The sequence below is a fragment of the Corythoichthys intestinalis genome, chromosome 7 (assembly GCF_030265065.1).
Source record: "Corythoichthys intestinalis isolate RoL2023-P3 chromosome 7, ASM3026506v1, whole genome shotgun sequence".
NCBI classification, from domain to species: domain Eukaryota; kingdom Metazoa; phylum Chordata; class Actinopteri; order Syngnathiformes; family Syngnathidae; genus Corythoichthys; species Corythoichthys intestinalis.
In genome coordinates, this window is record NC_080401.1 from 27390157 (window position 1) to 27404912 (window position 14756).

Sequence of the window (14756 nt, forward strand, 5' to 3'; positions counted from 1 at the left end):
TAATCAGTAAGGAATCTAACCACTGATCCTTCGGTCCCAGTACAACTTGCATTAACAACTGTTCTCACATTATGCAAACAACCGACTCATACTACTAATACACATTGTTTCTCTCACTAACCACACCTATAGAGAGGCACATTGCACACAGATAGCTGCATGTGACATGCAGAGAAATACAAGATGTAGTTACTGTAGAATTTACTAACACAAACACCTTTTGTTTGGCCAAGATAATGATCTGCTTAACCTACCTGACCAGAGATACACAAAACAAACATTTGGGAGTGTTTTCAAATATAAAACGAAAGGTCACTAATGTGTCAGATTCAGTGTTGTTAATCTTACTTTTAAAAAGTTTTGTTTTGATAGCGCCGCAGTTTCTTTGCTTTGCCGGAAGACGGACGCACGGCTGATTTTCTTGAGAAAGAAATCAACACTGGATCCAAAAAGGGTAATGCAGGTGGAGAAAAAAAATGAAAACGTGACATTTACCATTGAAATGAAGATGTAAATGATAGCAAAATATAAGCATGGTGTGTGCATCCATGAACTGGGTCAACAATAGGGCCATAGAATGTCAATCTCGGCCGGCGGACCTCATCCGTCCGCTAGTCTTTATAAGTTGAGAATGAGAATGCTTTATTTTGGACATGAGAAAATAAAAATAATAAACAAACAAACTAAACTAAACAAAAAAAAATAGACAAACCAATTATAATGCTTGAGATAACAGCAACAATATTTAAGACAATAATAATAATAAATATTAGAATGTATTCATTGTATCCAAAAAGGAGTAGGATGAAGCATTTGCTTATTAAAACCTACCCCCCTTTTCTATTCCTCAATAATATCAGTCCACCTTATTTAATTAGGCCTCATATCAACAAAGAAATAATGCAACCATATACATAAGATGCAAGACAAAACAAAAATGAAAGGAAATAAAAAGTACCAGCCAATAACAGATATGTGAAAACCCCCTATATTAAAACCCTTCCTCTTCCCTATACCCTGTGAAAACCATGTGTTTATACCACTTCCTAAACTAGGTCATGCTTGGACATTGCTTGAGCCCCTCATCTAACTTATTCCACAGCCTTACTCCACGAACAGAAACACAAAAGCTTTTTAATATAGTCCGTACTCTCTGATGCTGTAAGTGAAGCTCCCCTCTCAAACTGTAATGACCTTCAGTAATGTCAGTAATGACCTTAATTGTAAAAAAAAAAAAAAAAAGATTTTAAGATAACACGCTAAATGCTAATGCTAACGAGAATGCTATGCTAATGCTGAATGCTCCAAACCACCGAACATCATCGCGTTTGCAACGGCGTCACTAGCTCCTTCCCTCTTCTGCCCCCCTCCCGCTCTGCTCTTTCCAGGGCAGATGGATGTGTAACAAACAGTATTGCTAATCTTACTTTAAAAAAATTAATTAGTTACAGTTACAAATTACTTCTCCTAAAAAGTAATTGAGTTAGTAACTCAGTCACCTCAACGTAAGAGTAATTAGTTACTTAGCAAAGTAACTGATCCATTCTATATTGTCTTTCACATCAAATATGTTTATATTAACAGATTGAATTGAATTGTCCTTTTCATTCCAAAAAAAAACGTCACCTTTTTTACATTTTTTTAAAATTTCACCTATACAAGAGTGTAATGGTATACAAAATGCAAATGCTGTGAGAAAATAAAAAAGCCTTTTTTCCCTGCTGTATTGAACACACACCAAACCATGTACTGAACACGCGCCAAACCGTGACCCCTGTACCAAAGTACGTACTGAACTGTGACTTCTGTGTACTGTCACACGCCTAATATAGATATATTTTTCAATATGCAGGTAAGGCTCTGAATCTCTTCCCTCTTCTATCTTTGCTATACCATTTTGATTTAAAAAAAAAAAAAAAAAAAATCACACATGGTTTATGGATATGTCATTCAAGAAAAGTTTAGGACAAGTGACTATTTTTGGTAATTAAAAACAGAAAAAAATTATTATTAAATTATAGAATCTACAAGGACAACGCCCACTTGGTGATAATGCATACTGAACAGTCCATTATTTTCAATTAAATGTACCCACCTGAACGCCACGACCTGTATGTAAAAAAAAAAAAAAAGTTGCTTGAGACATTAAGATGACGCTCGCTATGCTAAATGCTAGCGAGAACGCGACTGCTATGCTAACGCTATGACCTCCTAGCATCGCGTTTGCAACGGCGTCACAACCCCCTTCTCTCCTCACCTCTCCCGCTCTGCTCGCTACGTGTCTCCCAGACATCTCTCGTCATTCAACCAAATTGTAGTAACGCACGGCTGCAAATCCTCAGTAACGGTAGCGCCGTTGCAAAGATGTGAAAAGTTATTTATTAGAGTACTCACTACTGAAAAAATAACGCCGTTAGTAACACTGTTATACTCTAACGCCGTTATTAACAACACTGGTAACAAAATCAGTAGGGCTGTCAAAATTATCGCGTTAACGCGCGGTAATTAATTTTTTTAATTAATCATGTTAAAATATTTGACGCAATTAACGCACATGTCCCGCTCAGACAGTATTCTACCTTTTGGTAAGTTTTACAGCAAGGTTTTTTGTGCTGTCTAACAGCGAACTCTTGTGGTCGCTTTGCGACATGGTTTATTGCTTTCTTGCCAGTTCAATATGGCTGCACGACGTCTCGGGCTGACGCCTACGTTGTAATGTTGTGCTTATATGATCCTTGGACAAGATTTGTCCGTAAGTATGGTTGTTGTAAAGAATGTACATATTATGTTAGTAAGCGAAATGTTATATTTTTTGTATGAGACGCTTTTTGTTTATGTTTAGTGAACCTGTATAGCATGCTAAGCTAACGTTGTTGCTAATGCAATGCTTGTGTACTTTTTTTTTGTACTTTCACTACGGTCTAAAGAGGACAATGGTTTGAGGCCATTTTATTAATAAATCAGATGAAAAAGTAGGAAGTCTGATTATTAAGGCGTCGTTCACTAGCTGTCTAGCTTTGGAAAAAGTAGACGCTTCGGAGTGAGGACAGCATAGACAGATTTAAATGACAGTAGAGTGAAATGCCCACTACAGTCCTTATGTACCGTATGTTAAATGTATATATCCATCTTGTGTCTTATCTTTCCATTCCAACAAATTATTTTACAGAATATATATATAATTTACAGAAAAATATGGCATATTTTATAGATGGTTTGAATTGCGATTAATTGCGATTACTTACGATTAATTAATTTTTAAGCTGTAATTAACTCGATTAAAATTTTTAATCGTTTGACAGCCCTAAAAATCAGACAAACTGCGCTTCATTCAACCTAATTGCAGTAATGCTAGGGTGACCATATTTTGATTTCCAAAAAAAGAGGACACTCGGCCCGGCCTCGAGATACTTGAATTTTACTCGAAGTTCACTCAAAGATGCCTATATCACTTTAATATATTTAAAGTGTGCCTCCTCCGTCTGGATAGAAAAATTCAGTTTTATTTATAAAAAAAACAAAAACATAGCCCTATTGACATATAGTATACATTATACAATATATGGAAATATTTTTTTTACTTCAATGGTTACTCAACCATCTTTATTCTACCTAAAAAAAATAATCAAACCTTAAAAAAAACGAATAATGATTAAACAAAAAAAAAATTGCAGACCCATGGAAATGTAGTCCAGTCAATACGCACACACAGTAGGCTATGTGCCAACTCAACTTTTTTAAATTACTATCACAACAATTATCGTTGACAAATTGTTATTCTCACTCATTATTCTCATTCAATGTTCTAGATTGTACGCAAACAATAACCAAAATAAACTGACAAGCTATTCAACCAGCATGTTTCCGAACGCAGCAGTTCAAAACTACATTGCTCATAATGCCTAGCGCGGCTGAGCGAGCTGATGACTACCCTATTAGCGAGTACTGGGACCTGAGGCAAAATCGAACTTTGCTATAAAAGTTTACAATCATCGGCAGTGCAACGATGCGACACCAAACGGAATTTTACAGATTACGCCATGACAAATCTCCGACAGAAGTTAACCGTTGCCATTATATACGTATTTATCGTAAAAAAAACTCTTAACTGGGCAGGCGCTCCTACTTAAAATATAATACTAACATTCAACCAAATACACGAACGCAGAACAATTAATACAAGACTAATACAATATACTGCATCTCTGTGTACACATATAACACAATATACAACAGAAGACACGTGATCGACATTAACATGAGAGAAACTTACAGAAAGGTGTAGGGAGCCAGGTCTTAAAATTCCTTACTGTAGTCTGATCTCTCGCTAAACTGTCAACCGTCATTAGATGGTGGTAATTCCCCATGAAACCAAGGCTAAACTGCCAAATAAAAAACAAAAAGAAGATCTACTCCTTCTCCCGTCCCTACTGGTTGGAGCCAAGTCAAAGCAGGCAGGCGCTGCCTCCTAGCGGCCGGAGGGATTCTCTTCAAATTGGTCCCGTGAAAAATCATAAAAAACTGACATTTTAATGAATTTATGAAACCCGGCCGGACGCTCCGGAGAGCACGTAATAAGAGGAATTGTCCGGGCTAAAGAGGACGTTTGGTCACCCTAAGTAATGCGCCCATTCGCATCCACAGTAACGGTAACAGCATTGCAAAGATGGGAAAAGTAATTAATTAGATTACTTACTACTGACAACAATAACGCCGTTAGAGACACTGTTATACTCAAACTCCGTTATTAACAACACTGGTCAGTGTTTTGTTCCTCCAGCCCTGTTTTATTTTGGACGGGTCCTGTTACTTTGTGTTAACTTTGTCAGCTTTGATTTTCCTGTCTTGATTACATGATTGGACACACCTGTTTATCATTAGCCCTACTCCTTATATACCCCTCTTGTTTCTTGTTCTGTACCAGTGCGTTTTCGTTTGCTGGACCTGCAAGCCTAGTGTCTGTGCTTTAAAAATCCTTTTTTTTTTTTTTTAATTGCTCTCATGGGATAGTCTAACTGTAACTTCTAAAATATCTTCAATTCTTTAAAGTCTTTATGAACATATACATAGCTTAACCATGAAATGAGTGCAACTACAAAACCCAGTTGACTCAAACGATTGTAGGACTGAGGATTAACAATGTCACCAGCCTCCGAAGCAAAGGTTTGAAGTGAATCTAAAATCTGGAAGAAAAATGTTTTTAACACAATATACACAGTATGTGCACTTGGGGATTCTGATGACCAATATTGCAGCACATTGAAAAAATATCTGATTGGACAAAAAAAAAGTACAACTGGAAGCTTGGCAGTCAAAAATCACACAATAAAATAAATACAATAAAATAATAATATTGGAGATTATTGAAACAATTTCATTAAAGACATAAATGTAGGCCAGCGTCTCTGGTAGTCTTATGGAAAGTGGAGAAGTCCTTGAAGACCCCAACTATACGCCACAAGTACAATACTGTCAATCCATCTGCGGGATTCTTGAAACACTCCAATAAAGGACGTGCAGTGTTGGCTCATGCAGAGAAGTTGTGCTTAATTGAGTATGGTAAAACGAAAGATAAAACAGGATGTGCTTTCGGTTTTGGATGCACTTGCACCAATTTTCCCTCCTGAAATGTCAAGAATGAAACAGAGAAGGGTTCGACTGAAGAGTACACCAAATGAATATGTTCGTTCATTCATAGACTTCATCATATTGACGGGACACGGGGCCGATTAACAGGGGGGCTGCATTGTTGGCATGGCCGTCAAAGCTGACGGAGTGGAATCACAGACAAAGTGCTTTTTTCGTTGAACATTCTTGTGAATAAATGCTTAAATCCCTGAATTCTTTATAGATATGGACGTAAAACAGTCTTGATTCTTGGTTAAAAGCAAAAAAAAAAAAAAAAAGTGCAGTTAGCATTTATTTTATGTAAATTTCAAAGTACGATGCTCGTCTGTCAGTCAATATGGCGGCTGCCATGTGTAAGCAGAGCTTTTCCGGTGAAAATGTTTGTGAATAAATGTTTATATCCCTGAATTCTTTATAGATATGGACGTAAAACAGTCTCAATTCTTGGTTAAAAGCAAAAAAACGTGCAGTTAGCATTTATTTTACGTAAATATGTCGAAGAATGATGCTAGTCTGTTAGACAATGTGGCAGCAGCTTTACAGCAAAGAGCTTTCTACGTTGAAAATTATTGTGAAAAAACGAAAAATCCTCGAACAAATCACTCCTGAAACAATCCTACCTGTTTGTATGCGGTACAGTTTTCGTACTTTTTCCAACATAAATCTGGTGTTGGATTGCTACATGTCTCGCTGCGACCGACTGCGAATAAATGAAGCGGATTGTGGGATGGCCCCTTACTTGAAGGCGTAGCGCAGTGAAGGTCGAATCTGACCCGTCAATATCATTATGAAGTCTATGGTTCATTCATTCATATTCTGTACCGCTTATGTTCACGAGACTCATGTGGGTGCTGGATCTCATTCCAGTTAAATATGGGCAGGACTTGGGATACACTCGAATTGGTTGCTGGACAATTGCAAGGTAAAAGAAGACAATTATTCAAACACACACACCCTGGGGGAAATTTGGAGTGTTAATCAGCCTACCATGAACGTTTTTGGAATATGGGAGGAAAACAGTACCCGGGGAAAACCCACACAGTCACAGGAAGAAAGAACATGCAAACTCCACACAGGAAGACTGGAACCCAGGATTGAATTCTTGATCTTTAGGACTTTAAGGCGGAATTTACTAACCACTTGGCCTTTGTGCTGCCCCAAATGTTTATGTGAGCTATCATTTGAGGGAGGATGTATAAATATCCACAAATTGCTCTCGTCAAGGACACCACACTCCTCTTTTGCACACCTTTAACCTTTAAAACGGAAACAGAGAAATTCAATGCATTTTACATAGGGGAAAACAATCAGCATATTAACATGAAGGAGATGGGCTGTAATATGATAAGACTCCATAAATTGCGTTTCACAAACCTAAGCAAAGGCAAAACAATCCTGTTTTGGACCAAAACTCTGAATGACATCAATAAGATGCATTAGCCATATTGGTTTGTGCCACAATTTTTTGGAACGTTTTACAAGTCGTTTTTGGTAATCCCGCTAATAGACAGTGAGGAATACAAAGTCTGTCTTTAGTCAAACGCAATGAATAAGTCACTACGTAGTGGTGATTTGTTTTCCTGCATTCTTTAGGTCTTCCTGGAACACATCAAAGAATGTCCTGGCATTACTGGAAAAGGAATTATGTACCACAACTTGGGACGGAAATTGAAAACTGGTTCTTTTAGAGAATCTTTTCCCGGTAATTTGGTGGCTATCCAGACAATTCCATTTATCGATTCCTCGCAAGTTGCAAACAAGTGTTGACGTCTCTGTGATACAACAAGACTGGTGTGTGTGGTGGGGGGCACTTAGGTTTTGTGCAGTTGTATCTTATTCATACAATGCGTAGTTGCGTCAGAGGTGCGAGTTTTTTTTTCACAATTCAGAAATCAAAGAAATCAACACAGATCTCCAAAGCCAAGTGAACAAACTAAAGGCTAAACGCTTCCCAGGAGGTGTGGCCGAACGTGACTGAACTGACATAAACAAATCTATTGGCTAACATCATTTTGATGAACCTTAAAATATACAGTATAAGGCAGAAAACACAGACAAGACAGAAAAAGCCGTTTCTGCTCTTGCACTCCTCTTTAAAAGAAACTGTTGTATTTCAAGCCAAAAGAACTGTTGTTTGACAGAACAATATGCCTATATGCTGCCATAGCAGATTCATGGCGCATTAAGCCCCCAAACTACTTTTGTCTGTTTTACTTTGAAAACCCCCGTTTACAGATGTCGTGCAACTGCTCGTTTCAACCCAGCCATAAAACGAAGGTAATTAACTATATTTATTATTCAAAACGTCAGTCGTTTTTAGCTTTGAATCATTGGCGTCTCATATTTCGTTAAAAAAAAAAAAAAAAAAACTTTAAAAAATTATTCACTGACATATTTTAAACTTTTAAACAAATTATGTCATAATGAAAAAAAATGGCATCTGTAAAAAAGTCACGGATCTCTACCTCATAACTATCGCTTAAATGCTTTTTGTTACTGTCGCATTTTCTCCGATATGTTAGATGATAAATAATCGATACAAAGAAAAATTGAAAAAAAAAAAACGGGAAAAGGGAAAATATATGAAAATCTCGACCACTCCTTGATGTCTGCGATTTCTGCATCGCGACCCTTGTTATATTACCATGTTTCACACATAAAATCCCAAAAAAATCCCGCTGTGGCCATTTAAATCTGTGTCTTGACACTCTGTGATACATGCTACATGGAGGTTTTAGATCGAAACAAGGTACGTGCGCGATAATATCTCGTTAAAGTCATGGCGTCTGTAATTCTGCTCTCGCATGCTCTCACCTCCAGATAGGGTTTTGTTGTTTAAAAAACATTTAAAAAAAAAAAAAAAATCCCTCCTGTTCAAAAATTTTTTCCCCGTGAAAATTGAGATTTTTAGCTTTCCAATGATGTATCACACATGCATATCGGACAATTTTGAAAGTTGGCCAAATTGGGGGTCTCAGAGCGGAAATTCAAGTCACCTGAGTGTTTTTTCCGCCATATATATTTTAATAGAACTACAAACAACATAGCACAAATTTCAAAAGAGTTGTTTACCTTCATTACAGCATGGTGACCACTAGGTTAGTGTGTCTGCCTCACAGTTCAGACATTGAGCCCTTACTTCGACGTGTTCGCATATTGCCCATGCCTAAATGTTTTTACTGGGTACTCTGGCTCCTCACATGCGTCGTTGGTTTGTCAAACACTTTGAATTGTCCTTAGGTGTGACTGTGAAAGGATGTTTATCCATGGATGTCCTGCAACTCGTTCAGGGTGTACCCCGCTTTCAGCCCATAATCAGATAGAACAGAATCCAGCAACTCGATGACCAGCATGAGCATAAGCGATACCGATAATACAACAATACAAAAGGAGAAAACACGGGAGACAGAGGAATTTGAGGATTTTTAGCAATGATGCTGATCAACAACAATGCAATGATTTTGACAACTTTGACAGCTTTTGTTCTGTTGTTTTGTCCACAGGTAAAAATGACCAAAAAAAAAACAACAACAACAAAAAAAAAAACAGCCCAAGCAGCCAATTACAGAACATTGCCTAATTTCTGACCTTTTCTCTTCATTTCTCCTACCCTGCAAATATGAGTTAGACATGCTAATTATTATTGACGATATTGTTATTGTAAAATTCCTTTTCGGAGCTGTAAGACATTTCACCTTATTACCCCAATATTTAATCACCCCTTCCGTTTCGTACTGTATTACAAACACATCTCACAAGTTTGATATTATTCCTTTTAATTGTTCTTGAGTTATCTTGAACACAAACATACAAACAGACATACGGAACATATAACCAATGCCATCTGTAGGTTTAGTCTTACTGGCGGAGGTTATAATATAAAACGCTGTCTGTACACTGTAAATAAACTGACAGAATATTATGTACTGGTTTGTTGCACATTACAAAACAAAGATTTTATTCTTGCAACCAACATGATTCTTGTCAAGCTCATATGACATGTTATTTAATTGGCTTGGTTAGATCTTCAATGTTGCAACACCTTTCCACCTTCAATTAAAATTTCACTCTGTGTGCTGTGAAACTATTCTGTGTACATTTGTTATCATAATATAGATAAAACATCCTTGTTTTTCATTCTGTGGTTTATGTGAATATCTCTGCATATCTGGCTTGTTAAGTTTTGTTCGTTACCACCACCAGTAGGTGAAACCTACGAGACACGGTTTTGTAAAGTGGTACCTCTACATATGAATTTCTTCATAAATCCTGCAGGGACAATTACAAATAGCAATTACAAAGAGCAAAATGAATAAGTTATGAATACAAATCGGAATGATAATAATAATAATCTAACGAATCAGGTTCTAATGTGGCGGTTGTGTTTTGCATGCTGGTCCTGAACAGACTGACGAGAGTGAGAGAGGTGCGTGAGCCTTTTTACTTTCACTTTCATGTACTGTTGTTCTTGGCTCTGGCTACGACGAAAGGTACCTGTGTTGTGTTGCACAAGTTCTGAAATAAACGATAAAAAACATGACGAAGCTGGCGCCTTTCTTGTCGATGTTACAATAATAGTCACCTTTACTTATAAAGACAGGCGAACTGAGGTCGAAGGAGGACCGTCGAGATTTTAGACATGTTTCATCATTTTATCTTAATTTCAATGGTAAACGTCACCTTTTTTCACCACCTGCACTAACCTTCTTGGGACCCATGTTGATTTCTCTCACAAGTAAATCCGCCGTGCTAGCATGTCGTCATATGTCGAGACAAATGACAAGTCAAATTTTATGTCGGATGTCAAAAGGATCGTATGTCAAGGTACCACTGTATTCATTTCGGTTTTCTGTATGTTTTTGTTCAGTATAACAACAACATTATAAAGGGGTTATTATCAAACATGTTTATATATGAAATGGAAGAAGTGATTCAATTTTGGGTTGAAGAGATCAGAGGTCAAACTTGCAGAATATATTCTTAATATGAAATGGAAGAGGTGATTAAATTTTGGTTGATGAGTTCAAAGGTCACAGAGGTCTGGAAAAAAGTTATTTTGTGATAACGTGACAAAGGATAAGCCTATTTAACTCAAATTTGCAGAGTAGGTGAGATAATAAGCGAGAGGGTCAAAGTTCAGAGGTCAGAAACATGGCAATACTTTGAATCTGGCTGCTCGGGCGGAAATCTGCTCAGAGTGCTTCTTTAGTTGGAGAGCTTTATTGGGTATGGTTTTATTGCATTTCACTTTTAGTAAGCGTTAAATGTGAGCATAACAGTCCTCATTGACTTTCTGCTGTTCTTTGTCATTTGTCAGACAAGAATACTAAATTTTCTCTATTGAAATTACAGGCCTCACTAGCTTCTTTGCTTGTTTTGAAATTGTATCAGCATATTTTGGAGCCATTAAAAGTGGCCATCTTCCACTTTCTTCAGTTGTCTACTACCTTCTTCCTTCCTTCATCTATCTTCTGTGACAGTACAATAAAAAATTAACTGAACACGTAAATTGTATTTTGCTCAGTTTAGTAATGCTTTAACAGTCAGGCAAACACATTACGACAGTCGAAATCACTTCCATACATACAATTTAAGCACACACATCCACTGAGTACAACACTGGAGTTACAGTATTTTTTGCTGATTTGTAAGACTTTAGATGAATATTGCTCTCAGCAAGGGAGCTTACAGTATGAGATATTTCACATTGGTGATCTGTATAAGTACAGCATAAAAAAGGACACTAACTTCATCTGTACTTCCAATCCTGTTTTTCCTGTGCTTCTGAGGTTGACTCTCACCACAGTTAATAGCATTCAAACCTACGGACCCCAAGCATCAATTACAGCAACTTTTCCGTTTAGCTCTATCCAAAATAAGAGTCCTTAAAATAAACCATTTCATCAAATGACATAAAAATGACAACCATCAACAGGGGTGAAATCATTTTGACCCTCCCTGCATTTGTCTCGAAAATTTCCTAGTGAAGGAACACGAACATAGGAACATTATGCGTCAAAATCAGTAAACAGTATGGAGAATTTTCCCACTATCAGTAACAATCAGATGTAATTCTGTTAAAAAGGAGTGTACATAACTTTAATTAGATATGACATGATTCTATTCCTGACAAATTGCATTAGCGTTATTTAAACTGAAAAAGTGTCAGTGCTTTTGATAAAAACAAAAAAAAAAATCGGCGTACAAAACTCTTGGCATCACATAATAAATGTCATTAAATTATTACAGTAGCAGCTGACGTATGGATGCATTAAACAACATTATCATCAGTATTGTATTACTATCCAATTTTAGACCATAAACCATTGCAAAATTAACCTTTTATTGTTTTAGAAAAGGTTAGGGGGAAAGATGTTTTCAGACTAGCAGTGATGGATATATTTGGTGATTTTTGTACCTAAACATAAAACAATCCACAAAAGACTAAACACGGAAATACGGTACCTTCTGACCAATCACTGCTGGTTTGACACTCTGTTGCCGGGTTACTAGCTCAGACATCTGTACCTTTGTCATTAAATACAGGGGCCTAAGAAAAGCATAATATATTAAAACAATTAAAATAAACAAGACCTGGTGAACAGCAATAATGATAAACAATAGATAAATAGATAACAATCACCTTGCTTCAAAGCTCCACAGAAGTTTGTGCTTTGAACACCTTGATAGCCGCCATTGAAAATTAGCTAATTACTTGACAAGTTATGAGAGCCTTCAACGTGGGTCATATTTAGAACTATACATGTGCTAATCCTAAATTACAAACAATAGCACAAGGCTCGAGTTAAACTGTCAGAAATTATATAACTGTTTCGGGTGGAGTATTATAGAGTATTTCAGAATGTATTATGTTGTACTACTTTTTTGTACAGTAAAACTGTCCTCTGCTGTGTTTCTCTTCTCTTGCACTGTTTGGTAATCGTTTGATCTGCTCATTTCACATGTTCCCTAGGCACTCCATTGTGTTTGCTTTGATTGCTGCATTAGATCAGGACACATCACAAGATGGAGTAGTATTGCACAAAACATACAGCAGGAACCTATGCAGTACTGCTGTGATCAGGATCCAAATAGCTGTGGTGGTCTAGCTGAAAGGTGATTCTCTTCGACCTATGGGGTGGGAACCAAACGTAGCTGTATGAATGCCATATTTGACCAGTGACGAAACGTTTCGGGAGCTCCTCATCCTTAATTCCCCTGCAATCAGTTTTCAGTAGAGAGGTTTTTGTCCTTGGCTTTCAAATTCAGACCAAGCATCATTTAGTTCCATGAAAATCATCTTGGCATATTGTTCATAGGGTTGTCCTGTTGCCTGTGAGGAGAAATGAAGACAAAAATGTGAAGAAATGTTACTTCGATTGCATAAGTGGAAATCTGGCTTTTTATCCCATTTGTTTTGACATCGCTTTTAATTTCCCCGTGAGACGTGAAGGTTTACAGTTTACTGATTTAGGACGAGTGATTTAGGGTGAATGTCAGACATACATACATCTAAAAGTTGTTAAATTTTCACCTATATCAAGAAAAATTGCTTTCAAATAATGTTTTGAACAATATCTATTCTTGAATTAAGAACATTTGACATTTCAAAGCTTTTTTTTTTTTTTTTTAAGATTAAATATATAATAATTTATTGCTTAAAATAAGTCTGTTAAAGGGCAACTGAAGAGCTTTTCGGATTTCGTTGTTGAGCGTTTTACTCGGTTGAATTGTATTAAATGCATCCTTTGCTGTCTCAAAAAGTCACATAAAAAAAAAAAATAATTGACCGCTTAGTTTTTGAGTTATGGCCATAGCAACACCATAGCAACAAGGGACGCGCCACCTTGCCGACCGCTACCTGATGACGTAACTTCCAGGGAGCGTCGCCACCACTCTGAACCCGGAAATATAGCACCACTCTATCCTCGCCATATATTGCAAGCATTTTCTGGGTTTTACTCGCGAGATTCGTCATGCCATCTCGATGTGTCGCGATGAATTGCTCACAGGAAGACTCGAGACGATATGAGTGATCCAACAAAAACTTCTCCTGCAAAGTTTTGGACCGTTTTTGTGAGCATGCATACAGGTCCCCAATCGGCTCATTGTTTTCATCATTTCAGCGTCGACAGCTTTAAAACCTACAACAATGCAACCTTGGTTTTACAAAGACGTAAGTAGACCATTACTGGATTTTCTTGATAAACGAGGGGGACTCCTAATGCCTGTTTGTTGAAGTGTGTGTGAAGTGGGGGGTTTTTTTGTTGCTGTTGGCCTGTCATAAGTAGATAGGTTTGCTGACAGGTCATCTACTCATGTGATTTTATTACTATATCAATAGGTTTTATGTAAATTCAAATGTCCCCAGCACCAAATAGGTCCTTGGCTCATTGTTTTTTGGCCTGTCAGAGGGTAAATATAAAGCCTGTATATAAAACAATCCACATGCCAGGCCCTAATGTACCAAATACATCTCAATAAAACAATGACTATTGTACTACAGCATCAACATCAAGGTCTGCCTATTTGAAGAGAGAACAATAGCATCAAATAGATGCTTTTTTATGTTTTCTTGAATTTCAAGAAATTTGAGTAAAATTTACTTGAAGCACTGGCACACAGTTTCACTTATTTCTAGTAGATTTACTCTTAAAACAAGGGAATTTAAGTAGTTTTAAAGATGTGTGTTTTTACAGTGCACCCTACGGCATTCACAATGCACATATATGCCAACACACTATCCACACTCACACTTACACCATCACTAAGCAGGGACTGAACCTATGTGTTGGACTCTAATACAAACATAATTAATTTGCATTTACAACTCTTGGTAAATATTAATTAATAATTAATTCATTGTGTGAGGAAAAATGCCAGATCCTCGACATGACCCCAAACTAAAGTCCCTTCAAATGGCAACTTTCAGGCTTTAGGAAACACTAAAAGAAATCTATTAAAAAAAAATTTAATCGCCTTTCAGACCAAGCAGAGGGAAGAATATGGAATCACCTAATAAAAATTCCCGAAACTAACACCTCCATCAAATGTGATCAGCTCGTTAGTCTGCAGTTATAAAAGCGTGATCACACTTTTTTGAGCTGTTGTACCAGGTTGACTAACCT

General features: G+C 37.0%; 1 protein-coding gene across 4 annotated transcripts in view; it reads right to left on the minus strand.

Moving 5' to 3' along the window:
* Positions 1–7966: 7966 nt before the first annotated feature.
* The window catches only part of dnajc6 (DnaJ (Hsp40) homolog, subfamily C, member 6), a 76129-nt gene continuing 69339 nt past the window's right edge, over positions 7967–14756 (minus strand). For all 4 annotated transcript variants that reach the window (XM_057840866.1, XM_057840865.1, XM_057840864.1 and 1 more), the window contains one exon: positions 7967–12961. In XM_057840866.1, coding sequence (XP_057696849.1) covers positions 12860–12961 — 102 coding nt within the window. In that variant the 3' untranslated portion in view covers positions 7967–12859. The remainder of the gene's footprint in view (positions 12962–14756) is intronic.